Source organism: Arvicola amphibius, chromosome 14, assembly GCF_903992535.2.
Source record: "Arvicola amphibius chromosome 14, mArvAmp1.2, whole genome shotgun sequence".
Lineage (NCBI taxonomy): Eukaryota > Metazoa > Chordata > Mammalia > Rodentia > Cricetidae > Arvicola > Arvicola amphibius.
The window spans coordinates 2,792,759-2,816,262 of NC_052060.1; the positions used below are offsets into that span (position 1 = coordinate 2,792,759).

General features: G+C 49.6%; 1 protein-coding gene across 1 annotated transcript; it reads left to right on the forward strand.

Moving 5' to 3' along the window:
* The first annotated feature begins 742 nt into the window (after window positions 1–742).
* She (Src homology 2 domain containing E) lies at window positions 743–23,125 on the forward strand. Its single transcript, XM_038311975.1, has 6 exons — window positions 743–1,405; window positions 3,266–3,392; window positions 15,055–15,360; window positions 18,255–18,396; window positions 19,015–19,134; window positions 21,388–23,125. Exons 1-6 carry the CDS (start codon window positions 794–796, stop codon window positions 21,569–21,571), a joined length of 1,491 nt encoding a protein of 496 aa, XP_038167903.1. The 5' UTR covers window positions 743–793; the 3' UTR covers window positions 21,572–23,125.
* Window positions 23,126–23,504: the final 379 nt, after the last annotated feature.

The following is a 23,504-nucleotide window of genomic DNA, read 5'->3' on the forward strand; positions in this document are numbered from 1 at the left end:
TACTCAGGCCTACCAATGAAGGCTTGTAAGCAACTGCTGCATTTCATTTTTTAAACGAAAAGATTTCGTGTCACGTTCATACTTAATTTTCTTAACCCCAAAGCTTTGAAATCGCTTTGAGGAGAGAGCGAGACTGAGAGCCCCAACTAGCGAGAGGGCGCGCAGAGCGCAGTCTCTGTCAGGAGCCGGTCAGGGCCACCACGCTCTTCCTCCCACAGGGGCTCCCCGGGGGCTGTCACCCCGGTCGTCACCCCGGTCGCCGCCCCGCAGCAGCCGTGCGCGGCCACCGGGCCGAGCTTCTAGCCTTCGCCCCTCGCGCCGCTTCCGTGCGCCCAGGGACAGCCGCGCCAGGACGCGTACGGAACGGGCGTGCGAGGGAAGCGGCGCGGGCGCTCGCCACAGTCGTCCCGGAGGCGACTCCAGGCCACTCTCCCCGCACCCGTCCCGTCCGCAGAAAGGGAGCCCCGGCGCTGCCGAGGGAGGGGCGCAGCCGTCCGTCCTGGGCGTCCACCGTGAGGCGGGCGCCCGGGCGCCGCGTCCGCCGCCGTCGCTGGGAGTGTGGGCAGGGCTGCCGGGGGCTTCCGTGGGCTCGGCCTCGCCCACCTCAGGAGGAAAAGCAGGGGAAGCCCCGGCGCCCGGCGGCCGCGAGCGGGAGCGCAGAGGACAGAGCAGTCCGCCCCCGCGCCCGCCGCCCGCCGCCCGCGCGTCCAGCTCCGCGCCCAGGCTCCCACCCTGCCCGGCGCGCGTCTACGGCCAGGGGCTCGCGGCGGCCTCCAGCGCCCAGCCCCGGGGAATGCGGCGGCTCCCGGCCCCTGGCGCCACTCGGTGTCTCGGCTGGGCCTCCTCGCTCGTCTGCTCTGCGGCCTCGACGCTCCCGGGTCCCCTGATGGCGGCCAAGTGGTTCAAGGAGTTCCCGCTGACCCTGAAGACCGCGTCGGAGCGCGCAAGGCCCGGGGGCGCCAGCGCCAAGCCGCGCAAGAACTCGGAGACCGGCGGCGCGGCGCCCGCCCCGGGTAAGGGCCGGAAGAACTCGGCGACCGAGCTAGGGGGCAGCAGGGCGGGCGGCGGACCCCTCAAGGACAGCCGGCTGTCCCGGGACAGCCTGCAGGGTCTGATCCAGGCCGCGGCCGGCAAGGGTCGTAAGAACTCCCGGGTCACCGCCACGGCCACCGCTGCCACCACTGAGGAGGAGCCCCACCGGGGCGCGGTGGCCAAGAGCGCAGGCTGCAGCACCTACATCAGCAGGCTCATCAAGGTGGACACACAGGAGAAGAATGGTAAGAGCAGCTACCCGGGTGGCGGCAGCACCAGCAGCTCTAGCAGCTCCTCTTCCTCTGCGTCCTCTTCACCGTCCTCCCTGGGCCCCGAACTGGACAAGGCCAAGATAATGAAACAGCAAGACACGGTAGGAAGCCAGCATCTCTACCTACCTCTCAGTGCTGGGGGCACACGGGAGCCTGTTGAACCCCAATATTCCTTATGCGTAAGATAAGTTCAAGATGTTTTCTAAGGTCCTCCCCTGAGTCCATTCTGACTCCCAAGTGACCGTTTAAAAATCATTAGACTTATTTTCTTTTGGAAAGATTTTTGCCCAGGCTTCAAGACCTTGACTTCATTGTTCGTTGTGTTTGGTTTTTGTTCGTGGTTTAGAAGGGCAGTTGAAGGGCAGGGATAGAAATCGGCCCTTTTATAGGTGTGGTGTACTTTGGTCCTTGTTTTCGAGTTTGTCACCAAGGGGTACCAAGGCTAGACTTCTGTAGACTCCTGAGCACACAGAGGAACTGAAAAGTGTGAGTTCCCATCTCCCAAGCCTCTCTGAGTTTCAGCATCGCCAAGAAGACAGGCCTTCCATTCATTCTGTGAATATTGCTGCGCTGTAGAGTATGGTCCATGGCACTGGGAGGGCGGATGGGGCAGCTCAATGTCCTTAACGAGGAAATGCCCTTAAGGAAATTGCAGATCAGGAGAGAAGAAGGTGTTTCCTGCATCTTAGTCACCAGAGGGCTTCTGGGTTCTGTCCAGTGTGGGAAAGGTAAGGGGTGGGGGGACCTATGAGCCAACTCTGCATCCATGCAGGGCAGAGCTGGGCTTTCTGCCCTGTGAGGAATGGGAAGAGAGAAGAGCTCCCACCCAGGTTTTAGGCTTCAGCCCAAGCAACCGTTTCCTGGTGAGGGGCTTAAATTTCCTCTTGCCTTTCAACAAGCTGACCTAGACTGCTGCGACCTTGTGAGAGGTGGCATATATTGGGTGCCTCTGTTCATTGCTCCATTCAAGAGTTTACAGAGATTAGCGTGCCTGTCCTGTTCCAGGCACCGAGCAGAGCCACAGGAAGGTGGAGGTGGAAGTATCTCATATATAACTGTACCTCACTGTTGGGCAAGGACTGAGTGTCACCTCCTACCTTCCTTGATGTATCTGTGTTACAGCATGTGGAGCAGGTTTCAAGGAGGATGGGATGGCGTAAGTGGCAGTCACAGTCCCCTTTTGTGGGTGTCACTTGTGAGTGACTGGCATTTCTTAGGCTGTCTTCTCCGAGGTGGTGGATTCTTCCAGTCTGTCCCCTTCTCTTCACTTCTCCCTTAACTGTCTGAATTATTTTCTTGTGAGCCTTCCAGAGACTGTGGAGCAGGGACCAGGCTTCCTCCCTGAGTAGGGGTCTCACCCCTGTAGTGTCGCGCAGCCACCCCAGAACAGAACTGCCGTGCACGCAGAACACCTCCACGCACCCTGCCGTTTTGAACGACAGATGCTCTTGCACACAAATACCATCAAACTTCTGTCTGTCGTAGTTGCAGTTGCTAAATCACTCTCCCTGTGGATTATGGAACCCGAAACTTCTGGGGTACTGTTGGGTGCTAACCTGTGGTGCCTGTCTCTTTGGAGCTTGTTAAACTCCTTGAGGCCAGGAAGCAGGTCTTGGACTCCTTTTGAATCCCCTCGGTGCTGTGAGGTGACCGGCTCACTGGGTCTATATTGCTTAGCTGGCAGGAGACTCGGCGCTGTCAGTCTGGTAGAACAATTCTTCTCTGTGCACTGACGCCACAGATACCTCCCCTAACTACTGTCTACCCTGCCACTCTAACACACAAGCAAGGCATAGAAAAAAGTTTGTCTGACAGAGATACGTGGTTAACTACAAAAGCTGTCAGAACTGACGAGGGGTTTTGACTTCTTGGACCTGTGGGAATATTCAACAGCCATTTTCACGCTGTTGCCATTTTCCTGTCTGGGAAATCCTTAGCAACTGTCCTTTCTCATTGGACAGGTCATCATTTTAGAAGACTACGCTGACCCATATGATGCCAAGCGGACAAAAGGTCAAAGGGACGCAGAGAGGGTGGGCGAAAACGACGGCTACATGGAGCCCTATGACGCGCAGCAGATGATAACAGGTGTGTGGCTGGGGTCTGCCTACTGAGCACAGAAGTAGCACTCTCGTTCCGAGCGTTGGAGAATGGTAATCGGGTGGGTGTGGTGGCGCACGCCTTTAATCCCAGCACCTGAGAGGCAGGACAGGAGGATCTGTGTGAGTTCAAGGCCAGCTTGGCCTCTGTAGTGAATACCAGCGCAGTCGGGGCTATGTAGAGAGACCCTGCCTTCAAAAAATAGAGAAAGAAAGGAAGAAAGAAAGAAAGAAAGAAAGAAAGAAAGAAAGAAAGAAAGAAATGTAGATAGATAGTAGATAGTAGATAAAGAGAGATAGTAGATAGAGATAGTAGATAGATGGTAGGTAGACGGTAGATAGATAAATAGATAATAGATGGTAGATAAACAATAGATGATAGATAGATAGATAGATGGATGGTAGATAGATAGATAGTAGATAGACAGAAAGATAAATAGTAAATAAATAGATGATATATGGGGAAGAGAGCAATTTAATCAGATTCTACTGAATGGAAGAAACAGAAATTAGATCCAAATCTCAAAGGAAAAATTTCTAATTGTATTTTAGTGTCCTTCAGAGTTATAAGAACTTGAAGAGTTTTGTTTTTAAGTTTTTCTGGTTTTGTGCAAGATGGCATTTGAGAGTCTGCTCAGTCTGTAGCCTTGACCTTCTAAAAATTGTATTACATTTTATTCGGATGTGCCCATGCCACCGAGTGAGGATGGAAGTCAGACGCCAGCTTGTGGGTGGCGGTCTCGCCTCTGCCTTGTGTCCAGGGATCAACCTTGGGCTGCCCCATCACGCTGGTGCCTTTACCCACAGAGCTGTCTCACCGGCCTCACGCCCTTCGTTTTTAACATTGCTGACATGTTGACAGAGCCTGAGCTAATAGGGCAAGCAGTGCTTTAATTAATATAGTTTCTGTGTGGTTATGTCGGGTCTGGGCAGCCTGGAACGAACAAGCGGCCTCCGCCTACACGATTATACATATCTTGGCCACATTCAAAAGCATTGGCATTGTAATGGAGATTATTAGTCAGTACAAATATATACTTCAGGGATTCAATCTGCAAACATTTGCAGATGTAATATAATTTTTTGTACTGTGGTAGAAGATTTATCTCAAGTTCTTCAACATTGAAACAAAGCAATTAATTACTAGGGAATAATTAACAATAACTGTCAGCCACTCCAGGCAAATCACAGAAAACTAAACTAATCTTGCTGTTTTCCAAGTCTCAGTCTGTGGGCTGAACAAACCCTCGTGTGGGTCTTGGTGTCAAACCTTCCTCCTTTACTCAGTTCTCATAAGTTGGTGAGGAGTACGTAAGCAAAACATCAAACTAGTTGTTCACATTTATTTGGGAATTTTAAAGTAAGCACCCATAATGAAGTCTGTGGCTCCTGAGTGCTGTCTCGTGTGTCCTGTTCATGTGTGGAAGACTTTACTGTGTTGAAACACATGGATGAGCCTTCCAGCCCGGGCTGGGCGAGCCGTCCCTGCAGAGGCTAGCAGAGAGGTAACTGTCACAGGCAAGAACGAGAGACAGGAAAGCTCGGCTCTGTTTCCTGCTTCCCTGCTCACAGAGATAAGGTACCACTCTGGGGAGGGTGTGCCCTGGCCAGGCTGTGACCCTGCAGGTCACTGGCCTGTGGCCCTGATGAAGTCTGTGAATGAAAGGAAGTGGGAACGAAATCACTTTTACAAAGTAGTAGTGGCCTAAACGGAACAAGGGAAAGGATTAACTTTTACATATAACCAAGGAAAATGTTTTATTTCCTTTTTATTTATTTTTAGAATTTCATACGTAAGTATAATGCATTATGGTCACACCCACCCCTCCCCTCCAACTCCTCTTGCGTCCCCACCCCACCCTCTCTCAAACGCATGGCATCTTCTATAGTATATATAATAAATGACACATGTATAACTATATAAATATAATATACATAAAGCCTACTGCTTCCCACTAGTGTTTGTCACATGCACGTGGGTGCAGGACTGAGCACGGGGGCATGGGCATCCTGGGCTTGCCAGGTCCAGAAGACATGGCTACAGCATTCCTCCTGGTTCTCCGGCTGGCTCTTACTCTCCCTCCTCCCCTTCTTCCACGGTGTCCCCTGAACCTTGGCTGTAGCAGTTGTGTTATAGATGCCCCTTTGGGAGGGGGGTGCGTATCCACAGTCACTTATTTTCTGTGTTTTAACCAGTTGTGACTCTGTAGTAACCTCCACTGGCTGCAAAAACATAGCTTCTCTATTTTTTGGGAGGGGGTGTGGCTCACACCTTTTGGGAGGCAGAAGCAGAAGGATTTTTGAATTTGAGACCAGCCCAATCTGCAGATCAAGTTCCAGAACAGCCAGGGCTACACGGAGAAACCCTGTCTTGAAAACACTACCACCTCCTCCCCCCAGAAAGAAAAGGACAGGAAAGTAGCTTCTTTGCAGGGGGCGAGAAGTACACAAATCAGGAAAGCCCAGTAGTGCAGCTGCCCACTAATGCTTCCCTCTAGCCGCCACCCACCCCGTGCTGGGGATTGAGCATAGTAAGTCAGCATTTCACAAATGAACTGCATCCCCAGTTCTATTTTCTTTGATTTGTCGCCTCAAAAGCTCTCTAAAGGGACTAACCATCCCCTATTTTACCAAGTGAAAACAAGCATAGAGGACTTCAGGCTTGTCCCACTTACAAGACTTTCTCTGGTGTGTGGGTCAAGCACTTGCCATGGTTCTTGTGTGAAAATCAGAGGGCAGCGGGTAGGAGTTAGTCCTCTCCTTCTACCGTGTAGGCTCTGGGCGTTGAACCCAGGTCAATTGAGAGCATGCACCTTTACCTGCCAAACCATCCAGACACACACATACTCTTTAAAAGTGTGTACTTTTTTATTTAAGAGACAAGGTCTTCTCACTATGGTTCTTAAACTTTTCTGTTTGATTTTCATGACAAGGTTTCTCTGTGTGGTCCTGGCTGTCCGAGCACTTGTTCTATAGACCAGGCTGGCCTGGATCTCAGAGATCCTGCCTGCCTCGGCTGGTGTTAAGGCATTTACCACCACACCCGGCAAGGTCTGTTTCCTAAGTAACCCAGGCTGGCCTTTTGCATCAGCCTCCCAAATCCTGGGATATAGACATCAGCCACTATGCCTGCTCTTTTGGTTCCCATTGGCTTTTGATCATTGATTTGTTTTGAGGAAGGGTCTTGCTATGTAGTGATGCTGTCCTTGAATTTACTGTTCTCTGCCTTCCTCAGCCTCAAAGTGCTGAGATTACAGTCTCTCACTTGACTTCACAAGATTATTTTCAGAATAGATGAAGAATTTGAGTTGAGATCTGCCACTCAAGAGTGAGTGCTGTGTCCCCAGTGCCACATGGCCCAGACATACTCAAGTCTTGGAGTACATACTACTATCCCAGGCTCGACTTTGACATTGGTATATCATGTGAATTTGAGCAGAGGGACAGCCTAGCTTTGGGTCCATGTTGTAGGAGGCTGCTTGATCATTTCTGACTGCCCAGAACTGAAATAATCACACAGAAGCCATATTATTTGCAATACTGTTTGACCGATAGCTTAAGAATATTTCTGGCTAACTCCTATCTTAAATTAACCCATCTCCATAAATCTGTGTATCTCCACGAGGCTGTGGCTTACCAGGTAAAGTTCCGGCGTCTGTCTGCAGTGAGGCTACATGGTTTCTCTTGACTCCGCCTTCTTTCTCCCAGCATTCAGTTTAGTCCCCCCCCCACACCTAGCTCTATTCTACCCTATCACAGGCTCAAGTAGGTTTTATTATTATTAACCATTGTCATTCACAACATACAGAGAGAAATTCCACATCAGGTCAAGTCTGCAGTGTCTGTGTAGGTATCATTTTAAGTATGTCTGGGCCATGTGGCACTGGAGACAGAACACTCATTTATGTGCATAAAAATACAGGACTGGGTGCAGGAGATTAGCAGAAGCCTGTCACTCTTCCACTAAATTACAGGAGCATTGTCCCTGAGCAGCTGATAACACGCAGTCTATGTAATCCAGCAATGTGGCTTTTGGCCACAAAATTGAAAGTTACACACTAGGCAGGTCTGTAGGAGACTCCTCAGACAGCTGTCAGTTAGCACGAGGATTCTTCCACAGCAGGCATTACACTGCCGCTCATCAAGGGCTTTGGGGTTCCAAACTTGCCAAATAACCTTACCAAATGCGCCAACACCAGTGTCAAGTCAGGGACTGCTAATCAGTCTAGGAAACCTAGGTCCAGGAAGTGAAATAAGTTGTCCAATCAGTTGAAAAGGCATTACCAGGGCAGCCGACAGCTGGTAGCTTTGACTGTTGAACTCTTGTCAAAGATTGTTTCTAAATTTTTGTTTTGCCTCCAAGTGGTTTTATTGGTTTGTTTAAATAGTCAGGTCTGAAGGACAACTCCAGCATGTTAGAAAAATCTCCACTTAAATTCTTGTGTTTTTCTTGGTGCTGGAGCTTAGTCCTGGGGCCTCACGCCTGCCCAGAAGAGCTCTTCCATTGAACTGCACCCTGCTGAGTCTTTAATCTGTCTCTCCTAGGTACATTTCAGGGCGTCTGAATTGTATCTGCCTTTGTTGAAGTATCCCGAGTTATCTGCTAGAAATACTAACTTCAGATTAGAAACTTGAGCACTGTTAGAAGCCCTGTTCCTGACTCCAGGAGGAAACTGAGCTTCATGAGGCTTTGTGTTTAGCGGCTTTTGAAACGTGAAAGGGATTATGGGGAAAATATGTTATTTAGAATTACAATTAAAAATGTATATTTGTGCCTGGAAAGACGGCTCAGTGATTTCTCACTGCTCTCCTGGAGGATCTAGGTTTCGTTCCCAGCACCCACATGGCCCTCACAGCTGTCTATAACTCACGCCAGGGGATCTGACGCCCTCTTCTGGCCTCCACAGGTACTGCACAGTCATGGTGCACAGACACACGTGCAGGCAAAACATTCATACACATGAAACAAAAGTAAATGAATATAATCTTTTTGGTTTTGTTTGTTTTTTTTTTGAGATAGGGTTTTTCTGTAGCTTTGGTGCCTGTCCTGGAACTCACTCTGTAGACCAGGCTGGCCTCAAACTCAACAGAGATCTGCTGCCTCTGCCTCCCAAGTGCTGGGATTAAAGGTGTGTGCCACCACCATCTAGCGAATCTAAATTTTTTAATAAAAAATGTCAGGAAGAATTCTTCATAAAGATACACACAAAGCAAGGTAAGATAGAGAAGTCTGGGCTGCCCACTCAGTGACCTGCAGGGCAGAGGCCTAGCACCCGTCAGTAAGCTCCAGGGCTTCTGTGATGTGAACCTGTGACGTAAGTGCCCAGCAAGCACAGCCACTCTGACTGTTGAGAGAGAACCCTGGAACCCTGTTTTTATTTTTTTTTAATAGTTACTTATTTATTTTGGTTTTTCAAGACAGGGTTTCTCTGTGTAGCCCTGGCTGTCCTGGAACTAACTCTTGTAGACCAGGCTGGCCTCAAACTCGCCTGCCTCTGCCTCCCGATTGCTGGGATGAAGAGAATCCTATTTTTGAAGAGACTCCTAGAAGAGATTCCTAGATAGATAATATAGGGTGATAATAGCAGTTAAATTCGTTGCCAGGTGTGGTAGTGCACTCCAGTAATCCCAGTCTCTAGGAAACTGAGGCAGGAGGATCACTGCAAGTTAGAAGTCAGAGTGAGAACCTGAACCATGGAGTGAAACCCTGCAAAATCAAAATTGTTAATAGTTAATTAAAGACACTGGCCTTCCGCTGTGTGTCCAGTGTGAGTTGTGTGCAATGAGAACTACGGGCTGGAAAGGGAGATTTTCCAGTCCCTGTTGGGCTCTGTACATATCAGCTGCGGTTTTCACTGGTGTGGGACAGCCCTGGATCTCAGAGAGGCTACAAGTGAGTGTTTATCTGCTGCCAACCACAGCACCCCGTTGTCTGCCACAGTAAATGGCCTCTATCGGCAGCCAGGGTGTAGCTTCCTCTGCCATTTCCTCCTTCTCAGGCTCATTTCCTCTTGGAACCAGCTCTGCACGTCAGGGGCTATTCTCCCTGCAGGAAGGGTCGGCTTGCAGCCCTGTGATTGTTTCTGTTTCTATGGCGCCTCAGGTTAGGGACAGCCAGGTGTTGGAATGGACTGGAAGGTTTAATGCCCTGGAAGGGGGAGGTGTCTAGGCTCTTTTCCACCTAATTAAACATTGTTTCCAAAGATATTTTACCAACTTCTCCATTGCTGGGCCATGCAAGGAAGAAGCATTTTCAGCTGTGTGCTTTCTGGCTGGCTCATTGTCCATTTCAAACGAAGGGAACAGGAGAATGCCACAGCAAAGATACACTACACGCATATGTATATCAGTCATATCTATCACTGTATCTCATTTGAATGCTAGTCTATTGAAATTGCCCTGTGAGCAGAACTTCCACCCTATGGATGAACTCAGGACCTCTACCTAAGGATGGACTCAGGACCTCTACCTAAGGATGGATCCAGTACCTCTACCTAAGATGGACTCAGGACCTCTACCTAAGGATGGATCCAGGATCTCTACCTAAGGATGAACTTAGAGCCTCTACCTAAGGATGGATCCAGTACCTCTACCTAAGATGGACTCAGAACCTCTACCTAAGGATGGATCCAGGATCTCTACCTAAGGATGAACTCAGAGCCTCTACCTAAGGATGGATCCAGGACCTCTACCTAAGATGGACTCAGAACCTCTACCTAAGGATGGATCCAGTACCTCTACCTAAGATGGACTCAGAACCTCTACCTAAGGATGGACTCAGGACCTCTACCTAAGGATGGACTCAGGACCTCTACCTAAGGATGAACTTAGAGCCTCTACCTAAGGATGGATCCAGTACCTCTACCTAAGATGGACTCAGGACCTCTACCTAAGGATGGATCCAGTACCTCTACCTAAGATGGACTCAGAACCTCTACCTAAGGATGGATCCAGGATCTCTACTTAAGGCTGGACTCAGGACCTCTACCTAAGGATGGATCCAGAATCTCTACTTAAGGCTGGATCCAGGACCTCTACCTAAGGATGGATCCAGAACCTCTAAGGATGGATCCAGAACCTCTACCTAAGGATGAACTCAGAACCTCTACCTAAGGATGGATCCAGTACCTCTACCTAAGATGGACTCAGTCTTTCTCCTTAGGTTCATGTAGCTCTAATGGAGCAGAGTTGAAGCGAGGACCTTTTTTTCTCTTTATTTCTATTCTATGTGTATGAGTGCTTGTATACATGTATGTATATATGTATGTGTGTGTGTGTGTATGTGAACCATGTATGTACCTGAAGAAGGTGATAGGAACCAGAGTTACAAATGATTGTGAGCCACCATATGGGTGCTTGGAGCTGAACCTGTGAGAATAGCAAGTGCTCTTAACAACTGAGATGTCTCTCCAGTCCTGAAGCTGGGATCTTGGGAAACACTATCTAAACTGAGCAGGAATGAGTTCCGATTAGAAACCAAAAAATTCTAAATCCATCCCCTGGGTTCCTTTGTGTGTTCTGCTTCCTTGAGAAAAGATCTTTCTTTTTTTTTTTAAAATGCCAGCCTTATCTCAGCTGAACCAAGAACAGAATATGTTTTTGTTTCTTGTTTTTCATAACTACATCTAAAATAGGCAATGAAGAAAAAGTCGTGGGGTTGAAAGTCAAAAGTCTAAGACAAAGACACAGCTCTAGCCTCAGACAGCTAGGCCAGTCCTGCCAGCTATATTCACAGCCTTGTGTTGTGATGTGTCCTTCTGTTTGGGGATGATGCCAGGAGAGATTAGCCCCAGAGAGTCGGAGGAGGTGGGTAAGGGATATCCTCAAGTTTAGCTGCTCATCAGAATATCCTAGTAGTTTGCACCATCTGGCTTGCAGCTACATCCACCAGTGAAGTCAGGTCCTGTGAAGATGAAGACCAGATGAGTAAATGTGTATTACAGTTTTCCCAGGTAATTCCAGTGAGCATAGACTTGTGTGGGACTGGAGGCACAGAGGTGGTCGCTGCACAGGGACCTAAATTCCACATATAACGAAATAAGTCATCACAACACATGCACACACACACACACCTCCACACACACACACAATCCCACACCACATACCTCACACACATACACACCTCATACCTCACCACCCACATACATACATACACATCACTCACCCACATACATACACCACATACACACACACACACACAAACCTCATGCCTCACCCCCCACATATATACATACACACCACTCACCCACATACACACACCACATACACACAATCCCACATCACATACACACACACACACACACACGCCCCTCACTGGTTTAGAACTCAGAATGTGCCCTGACACAGAGGTCGGCCTGCCTCTGTCTCCTGAGTGCTGAGATTGAAGGCGTGCGTCTCCAAGCCTGGCTAAAGTTTCCCTCTTTAATTTAGTGGCCTCCTTTGAGTAACTTTCTCCACCTGCTGTCCTTTCTTTGTTACAGAGCTCTCACTGAGCCGGTGACCCGTCTGTTTCCACTTGCAGGGAACTCTTCCAGGTCCATTTGCACAGCATCGCAGGCTTCCGACCCTTTTCTGCTTGCCCCACTGTTTCTCCCCTCCTTGCTTCTGTCAGCCACCTCACCTCAAACCCCTGTCCAGGATTCTGTCTCGTGCTCTCCGTCCCCTCGGTCAGCGTCCTCTTCTCTAGCATTGCCTTTATCCTTGCAGTGCTGACCGCTGTCCGCGGCAGCAATCTCCTTGACGCACACTTGCAGATCATGTGTCCTCTGCCTGACCACCACCCCGTCATCACACAGTGATGTGTTCTGCCAGCGTAAGCAAGGCATGCTGGTCCCTGCCCCAGCCATGTCTACCAAAGTGGAAACATGTATGTCAAAAAACTAAGTACACAGTAGTAAGAATGGACCAGGACACCTATGGCAGCTGGTGAGCTCTGAGGGTCAGCAGAGGGCCAGCTAGGCACAAGAGGCTTTTCCACGGAAGAGATGCCTGGTGAGAGGTCAGTGGACTAAAAGACCACAGATGCTAATAGGCATAAATGTAATATGTAGGAATGTAGGAATCTTCATAGAGTCCATCTGGTTAGGGCAATCTGGTAAGGACCCGGCACCCAGGTTGGTCTGTCGCCAGACACTGCCAACTCTGTCCTACAGTGGCTAGTTGTTTAACTGTTGATTGGCCAGTTTATATCAGGGCTATCTGTACACTCCTGTGTGTCACTTCAGGCCAGATACTACTTCTCGCTTCCTTCATCCTATACACTGCTGCTAGAGTTATCACAGAGTGACTCATAGATAGAATTATTACTGCCTGCTTTTAAGATTTTTAAATGACCAGGCATGATGGCACATGCCTCTAGTCCCAGCACTTGGGAGGCAGAGGCGGGAGGATCTCTGTGAGTTTGAGGTCAGCCTGGTCTACAGAGCGAGTTCCAGCACAGCCAGGGCTACAGTGAGAGCTTGTCTCGAAAAACCAAAAGAGAAAAGAAGAAAAAAGTAGACAACAAAAGATTTTTAAATGGTTTTTCACTGTACACAGCACAATCCAAACTTGGTGTTCTTGCTATTGGAAGAAACCCCACTTCCAGATGAGTTCCAAACATCTGTAATCCTCGCATTTGGGGGCTGAGGCAGGAGAGTCCTGGAATTCAAGGCCATATTTCTCTACATAGCAATCTCCAGGCTAGCCTGGCCTCCGTGATACCCTGCCCTAAAAAGCAACAGAGATGTGGCAGGAGAGATGACTCACTGCTCTGGCAGGGACCAGAGTTTGGTTCCCAGAACCCAAGTCTGTTGGCTCGGAACTGTCTGTAGTTGGAGCTTCAGGGGATCTGGCACCATCCTCTAGTTTCTGCAGAAACACACACGTAATTAAAAATAAATAAATCTTGAATTTTTTTATTTTTAAAAAATGACAGAGCTGCAGAAATGACTCAGCAGATACAAGCGCATGACTGTTCTTCAGAAGTCCTGGGTTCGATTCCCAACACCCACATGGCAGCTCACGACTCGGCGCCCCCTTCTGGTGTGCAGGCATCATGCAGACAAGTCACTTGTATACATAAATAAGTAAATCTTTTTTTAAAAGATGACACCAAACTAAGGAAACCCCCACAGCTTGCTTCTCTGGGCCTTACCCTTCTCCAGCTAAGAGCTCTCAAGCCCTTCCTTTTCTCTGGACTTTTGCCTTTGAAACTTTCCTCTCTGCTTCCTGGGATGGCAGCTCACCCCTTATGTTTTTCACCTCCCTATCTTCATTCATGCAGCTTCCTCCGCTGGAAGTGACCTTCTCCGTCAGAGTCAGCTCATCTTCCATTTTTCTTCCACTTGGAGTCCATCCAGATGTGTGTCAAAGAGTAAGGCTTCTAGCGCCCTGCTTCCTGCTTTCCATTCCTGGCCCTGCCACGTACTGGTCTGGGTCACTTCCTCAGGCTCTCTGTGCTTCTGTTCTCTTTACCATGGGGACGCCACCGTGTCTGTCTCAGACTGAGCATCGCACTGAGAGCGGCGTTTGCTGCTGGGCTGTGTTAGATGATTTGGTTTTCTGCCGCAACACCTCTTATTTAGATTTATCCTTCAGTCTACTTTGTGAATGTGTGTGGCTCCCATTACTCCGAATGTGTATCTTAAGAATGTGGATGGAAGCCAGGCATGTTGCCACACTCCTTAAATCCCAGCACTCAGGAGGCAGAGGCAGGTGGAGCCCAGTGAGTTCCAGGCCAGCCAGGGCTACAGAGAAACCCTGTCTCGAAGCAAACATAAGCCTAACTAAGGCAAATAGCTTCCCTGGAGTATTGTGAGCAGGGTTTTCGGTACATAACAGCTGGTTTTCCTTCAAATGCTCTCTTTCGTCTGGGCTTCTGAATAAGAAAGGTTGCAAGATCTGAAGGTAAACTTTACTTAAAGCAAACACTAGGGCAAGGAAGTGAAACTCCTACCCAGAGGACTCTTCTTCACTACCCTGGCAGGGGACCTGGAGGCTCCTGCCTGCAGGTATCAACCCTCTTCTTGGCCTCAGCCCATTTGGCTGTGCTGAGAGGCGGCCTTCTTCTTCTTCTTCTTCTTCTTCTTCTTCTTCTTCTTCTTCTTCTTCTTCTTCTTCTTCCTCTTCCTCTTCCTCTTCCTCTTCCTCTTCCTCTTCCTCCTCTTCCTCTTCTTCTTCCTCCTCTTCTTCCTCCTCTTCTTCCTCCTCTTCTTCCTCCTCTTCCCCTTCCTCCTCTTCCCCTTCCTCTCCTCCTTCCCCCTTCTTCCCCTTTCTTTCCCCCTCTTCCCCCCTCTTCCTCCTCCTCCTCCTCCCCCCCCCCCTCCCTCCCTCCCTCCCTCCCTCCCTCCCTCCTTCTCTGCCTCCCCAGTGCTGGGGTTAAAAGCATGCGGCACCACCGCCCTAGCCCAGCTGAGGCACTCTTTTTAAGCCCACCTCTCAGCAGCTGTGCAGCCTGTTTAGGGACAGTGTGGTAACTGAGTTCAGTAGGCACAGCATCTTGTGCAGTGGCCAGGAAAGCGCTGTGCCTCCTCTTGCTTCCACAGCATGGCCAGAGAGTAGCCAGCCCACACCAGAACAGATCTAGAGCATTCTACTGCCTCAGCCAAGGTTACCCGTAGGCTACCCACAAGCCTCGTGACACCTAATTTTCATGTCTGCCTAATTTTCAGAAATCAGGCGTCGTGGTTCCAAAGACCCCCTGGTGAAGGCCCTCCAGCTGCTGGATGGTCCATGTGAGCCAGGGGAGAGCATGAAGGTGGAGGCCACAGCCAAGAGACGCAGCTCTAAGGACCTGCTGGGGAAGCCACCGCAGCTCTATGACACCCCCTATGAGCCCTCAGAGGGTGGCCAACGGGTGGCAGAAGTGAAGGCACGGCCAGCAGACAGCAGGCTACCAGAGGAGGATGCTCGACCTGCCGCCGAGTATGAGCAGCCCTGGGAGTGGAAGAGGGAGCAGATCACACGGGCCCTGTCAGGTGAGGGTGCAGCGCCTGCCATTCAAGGCCTTCTCCTCCTAGCACTTAACTGCCTTTCAGAGCTGACACGGCAATGGTCTGGGTTCACTGGGCACAAATGTGGCTTTTAGCACATGCGTATTGCCCTTCAGTACATGCGTATTGCCCTTCAGTACATCTGTACAGCTCTTCAGTACATGTGTGCAGCTGTCCGTACATGTGCACAGCCCTCATACACGTGCGCAGCCCTCAGTACACGTGCGCAGCCCTCAGTACATGTGTGCAGCCCTCAGTACATGTGCGCAGCCCTCAGTACATCTACGTAGCCCCCAGTACACGTGCGCAGCCCTCAGTACATGTGCGCAGCCCTCAGTACACGTGTGCAGCCCTCAGTACATGTGTCTGTTGAATACTGGTTAGTGCAGGTAGTGAACATACCTATCACCTAGCATGAGTTCACTCTGAGGACACTCTGAAAAAGTCCTCAGAATTCCAGAGCAGAGTACTGGTCAGTGGAGCCTAAGGGAGGAGTGGAGGAAGGGCGAGCTGGCCACCCATGCCCACCTACCTGCAGAGGAGCCTCGGCCCTGGTGACCCATTGCAGACGGTACTTAGAGCCAGGCGACTCTCGATGCTGCATCGAGTCCTGTGCTTCGCTTCCTCACTGCACGTCTGTTACTTTGCTTCGTCTGATTGTTTGGAGAATGAGGGTAACATGGTAGACCAGAAGACGGCCTGTGGAGTTGGTTCTCTCCTATCATGTAGGCCCCAGGAATTGAACCCAGGTTGCCAGGCTTGGTGGCAGGCACCTTTACCCCTGAGCCATTTTGCCATCCCACAAGCCCCCTTTTTAACAGGGTATTTGAGGTGGAGAAGTCTAGCTACGGATGAGGCACGCGTTCTGCCTGCATTCCCAGGACTCGGGAGGCAGGAAAACCAGGAGTTCAAGGCTAGTCTGGGCTACCCAATACTCTGTGTGATCAAAACAACAACCAGGCTGCAATTGTGCCCTTAAAACTGCTCGTTCCCCCTCTCTTGCTGTGGCGTAGCTGCTGAGACGCCTTCAAGGGCTGTTGGAAAAGCCTCTTGGTCACTTCACATTGATTTCCTGTCACAAAAGCTATCAAACTGGAGACGGCTTTTCTAGATCTTGACCTCGCTTACTCTTCAAGCCTGTGAGATGCTCACTGTGAAATAGCAGGCCTGGGTGAGAGAGGTGAGTGGACCGGCCGCTGGGCTGCAAACACGACTGAAGACATTTTGTTGTCATTTGGTTTGCTTCCTGCCTCAGTTTCCTTAGTGAGAGTATTAGAGTCATACGCCCCAATTCCCTGCTAAAACTGATTCCTTTAGAAAGCTGTTCCAAAGTAAAACCGAGATTTAAGGTAGAATCATATCTTCAAACGTGGGCCTAGGAAAATGGCTCCTCTTTAGTTAGCCCAGGCTAGCCTCACACTCCTGCACTCAGCCCTTGAGTAGCTGGGATACCTAACCTTGCTTGTGTGAGGGTTTCTAAGTAATTTAAGAGAAAATTTGATAAGCAGGCTTAAAACAATAAGAAGAATAGGTGGGGTTGTGCTGGAGAGATGCTCAGTGGTTAGAGAACTCCCTGCTCTTGCGGAGGACCTGGGTTCAGTTCCCAGCTCCCACATAGAGGCTCACAGCCATCTGTAGCTGCTGATCCCAAGACATAATGTTTCCATTTGACTTTCACAGACTTTGTTTTGCCCTTGATTTAGAATTTTCAAGGCCTCTTTCCCGTTAGCGGTAAATCCAATTAGAAGTGGAAACAGCGTACTGGTTGGTGGCGGCGCTTGCCGATAATCCCAGTACTTCCAGCACAGCAGCAGGAGATGGCAAGTTCTAGGCCACCCTAGGGCCTGTGAGAGCTCACCTAGGAAGAGAGAAAAGCAAAGCCAGTCTGCAGCGGCTCTGTTTGGTCTCTCCTCTGCCCATCCTGGGCGTCTCAGCAGCTCTCGGGTGTCATTTCATGATTTCTCTGTCTGAGTGTCTTATCCTTTTGCTTATTATTTCAGTGAAAGTTGCCACTGGTTTTATAGAAGGAGGATAGACTCACTAAATTTCTCTAAATGTATGTTTTAAGTCTTTTGAGAAGAAATGTTCTCTGAGAGTTTCGTACGCTGAATTTTTGTCATGTCTCTGCTGTCCTCCAGCTCCTCTCAGCTCTCACCCCCTTTGCACCCACACAACTTCTCTCTGAGAAGACAAGAAGGGGGAAAGCCACTAAAAACGTCGAGTCCTATTTGTGTTGGCCAGCTGCTCCTGAGCTGACGTGGTGTCTGTGGCGAGTGTGGTGGAAGACAGTTCCTTCCCTGTCCTAGCAGCTAGCCTTGTGAATAGCTGCTTGGCTGGGGTGGGACTCAGTGCCCACGTCCCCTCCTCCCTGGCTTGGGCTTGCGTAGGTCTGTGTGAGCTGTGCCAGCCTCTGTGAGGTCATGTGTGTCCGGCCTGTTGTGTCTGGAGAGCTCTGTTTCATTTAAACCATCTACCACACGTGACTCAACAGTCTTTCTGCCCCTCGTCTGTGTAGATCCCTGAACCTCGAGGCCAGGGTGAGAAACAGATGTCCCGTTCAGGGCAGGAGTGTTCTACACTCACGCTCAAAATTTATATTTAATCTTTAAAAAACAAACAAACAAGCAAACAACTTTTTGTAAGCACTTTTAGAATGAAAGTCATGCTGAAACATGAGTCTCCTCTTGTGTTCCCAAACTGTTTTAAACTGAGGAGCGCCTTCAAGGACAGTGTGTTCAGAAGTCCTCAACAGCTGTCTAGAGACCCTGCTGCACACTGGAGCTGACCTTTGAGGAGGGGCTAAAGCAGGCATGAGGTGTTTCCCTTTGAGGGTTCCTGGCCTCCGTGGTCTCTGGTGTTAAGTGGAGTCTTCCTTCCAGTCCAGTTTGAGGGATCTGATCGATCTCCTGGAAGAGAGGACACAGGCAGACCCCACCACTGGCAGAAGACCTTGAAGCCAACTCTGTCAGACCACAGCGACAGGGAGAAGGTGGACCCGGGCCTGGCCCTGGAAAAGCAGCCGTGAGTCTCCCTCAGTGACTTCGTCACAGCCTTGTGTGGGGTCCCCGGCTCATTTGGGGTAACCCCTTTCATTTATGAATTCTTGTCCAGTAGGGTTTCTAAGCACAGTGCATTTGCTGAGGGTGGAAGGGCTACTGTAGCCTAAGAATTCTGTATATGCCTCCTTCCACACAGAGGGGAAGTTTGCTTTATTTTGGTTTAATTATTTATTTTGAATGATTGTTTTGTGAGTGTTTTGATACCCGAAGAGGCTAGAAGAGGACACTGAAACTGGAACTGGAGTTGTGGGTGTTTGTGGTCCTCCACGTGAATGCTAGGAATTGAGCCCAGGTCCTCTGCAGTGCGGCCAGTGCTCTGAACCACTGAGCCCGCCCTCCAGGCCTCGAGGGAACTGTTTCGAATGGCACCACCCTCCTGGACTTGGCTGTGTAGGGTTGAAAGGCTCTGTGACTGGGACCGGCTGGAATCTGTATGCTGTCTGTCCTGAATATGCAGCAGGATCTGCCGAGGCTGGTGAACTGTGCTTTAGTGGAGTGGGTCTGTAAGTGACGCTCAAAGAGGGGTGCAAGCCCACTGAGTTTGCACTGTGACCCTGTTTTCTTCTGTACCCCTGTTCAGTTGGTATCATGGCACCATTACCCGAGCTGAGGCTGAGAGCCGACTACAGCCCTGCAAAGAAGCTGGTTACCTGGTCCGAAACAGTGAGTCAGGCAACAGCAGGTACTCCATTGCACTGAAGTAAGTCCTCCCGCCACGGGCATCCTTGTCTGAGGGCAGGGGTGTGCTGTAAAGAGTCTCCTCCCCAAGGGCGGATGGGCAGTCTGGGTCACAGGGGTGTGAGGCGTTTACTTGGACAGCAGACGGCGAAGTACTGCTCAGGATGCAGAATTGGCGCCCAATAAAAACCCCGGTGTCTGTCACAGTCGTGGTGGTCCTGATTTCGTTATCACTGAACTTAGCCAGTTTCAACCTCACGTTATCATGTCTAAGGCCTCTTAGAAGAGGAATAATTCCTGATTTAAAAGAAAAAGTGAAACTGGGCAGTGGTGGCGCACGCCTTTAATCCCAGCACTCGGGAGGCAGAGGCAGGCGGATCTCTGTGAGTTCGAGGCCAGTCTGGTCTACAGAGAGAGTGTCTGGTCTGTCAGGGATACACCGAGAAACCCTGTCTCATAAAACAAAAACAAAAAAAAAATGGTGCCAGGGCTGGAGAGATGATGGCTCAATGGTTAGGAGCACTGGCTGCTTTTCCAGAGGACTAGGGTTCAATTCCCAGCACCCACACGGCAGCCAACAACTGTTGGTACCTCCAGTTCCCAGGAATCCAGTGCTCTCTCTGGCCTCTGTAGGGACCAGGTATGCACGTGGTGCACAGACACATGCACAGGCAGAACACCCACCGCATACAAAGTAAAGAAAGAAAGAGAGAGAGCCGTGGCTAGGGCCTGGGCTCTAGCGCAGCAGGAGCATACTTGCCTAGCACACACCAGCCCTGAGTTTGTCCAGTAGCAGTGCAAAAAAAATCAGTCAATAAAACTAAGAAGACAGAGCGGTTCAAACCCTTCTATAGTTCTTTTAAGATTTAGAACATTTTATGTTACTGAGTATTTGCCTTCATGTATGATGTATAGCACATACATGGGTACCCATGGAGCCCAAAAGAAGGCATCAGATCCCCTGGAACTGGAGTTACAGAGAGTTGTGAGCTTCCATGTGGGTGCTTCGAACTGAACTCAGGTCTTCTGCAAAAGCTGTTAACCACTGAGCCATATCTCTGGTACACACACACACACAGACACACACACCAATTCTTTATTTTCTTTTTCCTTTCCCTTTTTTTTTTTTTTTTTTTTTTTGGACAGGGTTTCTCTATGTAGCCCTGGCTGGCCTGGAACTCTGGAGTTCAATTTGCAGACCAGGCTGGCATCAAACTCAACAGAGATCCTCCTGCCTCTCCCTCCTGAGGGCTGGGATTAAACCCTATGTGCCACATGCCTGGTACTCCCGTGTAGCCCAGGTTTCTCTCTAACATAGTGATCCCCTTCTCCCTCCCAGTAAGAGAACCACAGGCGTGTGCCCACACACCCAGATTCCGTCATTTTTCCTTATTGCTTAGTATGAGGGACCTCAATGAATATTGAATCCTTGATTGTCAAGATGCCAGCTGCATTTAATACTAGTCTCTTCTGGTGAAGGAGGAAATGCTGAGTTGCCTGTCTTTGCTCTGTCTAATTGTGCGCAGAAAACTCACTTTTGCCTGGTGGGCTTGGCAGAACGTGTCTCATGGAAATTCTCGTTGCTCTGTGAATTCAGTGGCATTATATCGGAGGATCATTGTCAGAAGCCCTAACAGCACTTCCTTCCTGAGGAAGCTGAGCCCCTGCAGCTGAAACAATCAGACTGGAAGGGAAAGGAGGGGGAGGGGCACAAGAGCAATCTGGCTCAGAAAACAGGGTAGGCCACACAGACAATACCAGGAACAGCCACTGTGCTCCTGAAAGCAGTGTTCGGATTAAATCTCTGAGCCTTCAGTGCCAGCTGTCATTATGTGCAGCTAGGACTGGTCTCTCCTCGTGGGGCAGGGCCAATAGACAGTTATTGTTATTATTATTATTAATGTGTTCCTTTGGGGCAAAATAAAGGAGAAGTAACCACATATCTTTTTAGCAGTGGAGGGGGTTGAATATGAACTGTACAGTGGCTTGGGCTTCACGAGTCTTACAATTTGGGCAGTAGAAGGGATTTATTTAACTTTTTCCTCCAGTCCTGACCGCTGGTGTGTAATAGTGATAAACAAGTTTGGGTGCCATGCCTTTAGGCTTAGAAACTTCCAAACACGCCGTCAGCTTGTTGAATGCTTCTCTGTATGCGTAGAACAGTTGCAGGACAAGAAGAGGACCCATGCGCCCATTGCGACTCTGGCTGGGGTGGTGTCCAGAGGGAACAGACTGTCTGCTCACTCGTCCATGTCTCCTTGTTTTTCTCCTCCAGGACCAGCCAAGGCTGTGTCCACATCATAGTGGCTCAGACGAAAGACAACAAGTACACGCTGAATCAGCCCAGCGCTGTGTTCGACAGCATCCCTGAAGTGGTACACTATTATTCCAGTGCAAAGCTGCCTTTCAAGGGCGCAGAACACATGACCCTACTCCACCCCGTGCACAAGCTTCACTAAACTTAAGCCAGCAAGAGCCCAGGCACCTCCAAGGGTGTTGGCACCTGGCATCACGTGGACAGGACTCTCTGCTGCTGCAGACCGGGAGTTGGTGCCCAGAAGTCAGTCTTTCGTCTTAAATCCAGGAGCCGTGGTCTGATCCCTTCTTTCTCTTCCTGCCAAGTAGCTATACTGTAAGAAAGTATCCCTTGCCTGTTGCCTTCTCCCTTGAAGTAGGAGGTCCGTTTGGGGTAGATCTAGAATTCGGGAGCACTAACTCGTCCCTCAGTGCTGTCCTCCAGAGTGCCTAACCTCTGAACCACAGAAAATCCGTGGCCACGTGGAAGATCCTGCAGTGTGAGCCCCTCATGGGGACTGGACGGAGAGTGGGAAGTGGGAGCAATGGACAGGAAAGCTGTCTTTCTCCGTGTCCTGGCGCAGCTGTGGCCTTCAGACGCATGCACAACTTAAGGACTGTGCAGAGGATTATTGGCGGTCAACCTTCCTAAGGGTTTGCTTTCTCCTCTCTGGACATCCGTTTCCAGTCAAGCAGTAATACAGGCAAAAGCTAGATGGAAGCTCCCAGGTTAAAGTGGTGCCTGTAACCGAGCAGAGCCGTGCTTCGTGGAACTCTGATTATTATAAAACGTGCCCCGAGGAGCTGGCTTCTGATTCTAAATACCACTCAGGGCTCCGCAGCTGTTTTGTTCCTGGGTGATTACATAATTCAAACACCTTTTGTTTTCTCTTCGTGCGTTTCAGTTGCATGGAATCATCTTTAAGTTTTCTTTCTAAAATTAGATTTACTCTGGAGTTTTAGTAAATTTTTTACAACAAAATTGGGATCCAGTTGTATGAACTGAGTCTGGGAAGAGTTTCCCCATGTACAGAACAAGCCAATTTGTGCCTATGGAAACATTTTGAAAGGACTGACATTGTCTCCACTGCCCTCCAAGAAACCCTTTCACTCTTGTGACCAGGGCGGTTTGACATGAGGGGGCGCTGTGGGGAATGGGGTGGACCAAACTGGACAAGTGGTTCGTGCTCAGGTGTGTAAACTGGGGCTCAAGACTGTTGCCATGGCAATGCACTGACCACCCTCAGGGGACAGTGAATGTTTGTGGCTTCTTTCAGGTGCACAAGAAATATTAACCTGGTCAGATTGCTTAGGAAAATACAGCTCCGAACTTAGCACCCGTCACTCGGCCACTGTGACAAACAGGACGTTTCAGTGAGAGTGTGAGCCAGAGGATGGTGTGATCTTGCTGTTTTAAAAGGTGAAGGTTTTTTTTCTGGAGCCCGGTGCTCTTCGCAAGGCTGTTCTCACAGTACCGATGATCGCATGCAGCGCAGGGTTTTCATTTTCAAGTTTCAGTAGCCAGAGTTCCAGTTCCATTCAGCAAATGTTTGTTATCATTTATCGTCTTGTATGTGTGCACTGATCGCTATGTTAAGCCTATTTTTAGCTCATCAATCTAGCCACAAAGACTTATTTTATTTTTTGCTTAGCCTTCCTTACTCTTCAAAGGAAACTGAGCTATTGTCTTTAATAAACGATGAGAGAATTATAAAATATTTCTGTGTGTGGAAGAATTCGGGTCCACACCCAGCAATCTGATGTATGCCAGTCAGTGTCTCCTGGGCTCTGCTGCACGCCCAGGTGTTCTTTGCGTGACCGAAAGTGGAGGAGAGACTTTATACATAGTCCAGTCTTCACAGTAGCAGGGGAGGGGGCTGTATAAAGCAAAAACATTGCAGATTAGTGGAAGGCCATTGAGGGAGTGGTTGAAGCTGCTATTTTCTGCCTAGGTGGTGACACAAGGTGACAGATGCCAGCAAGCTCACAGCTGGGCTGTGGCATAAAGTACCCTATGTTCTAAAAACAATTAGGCCCAGCAGGGTGTCCTAAGCACTCACTGTGAGCCTGGGCCAGTTGCTCTGAAGCTCCAGAGCT

Excerpts from the sequence above, each read along its gene's own strand:
- She (XM_038311975.1), top strand. The coding sequence starts at position 794 with ATGCGGCGGCTCCCGGCCCCTGGCGCCACTCGGTGTCTCGGCTGGGCC. Across the intron at positions 1,406-3,265 it reads TAATGAAACAGCAAGACACG|GTCATCATTTTAGAAGACTA; the intron begins GTAGGAAGCCAG and ends CTCATTGGACAG. Across the intron at positions 18,397-19,014 it reads CTGGCCCTGGAAAAGCAGCC|TTGGTATCATGGCACCATTA; the intron begins GTGAGTCTCCCT and ends ACCCCTGTTCAG.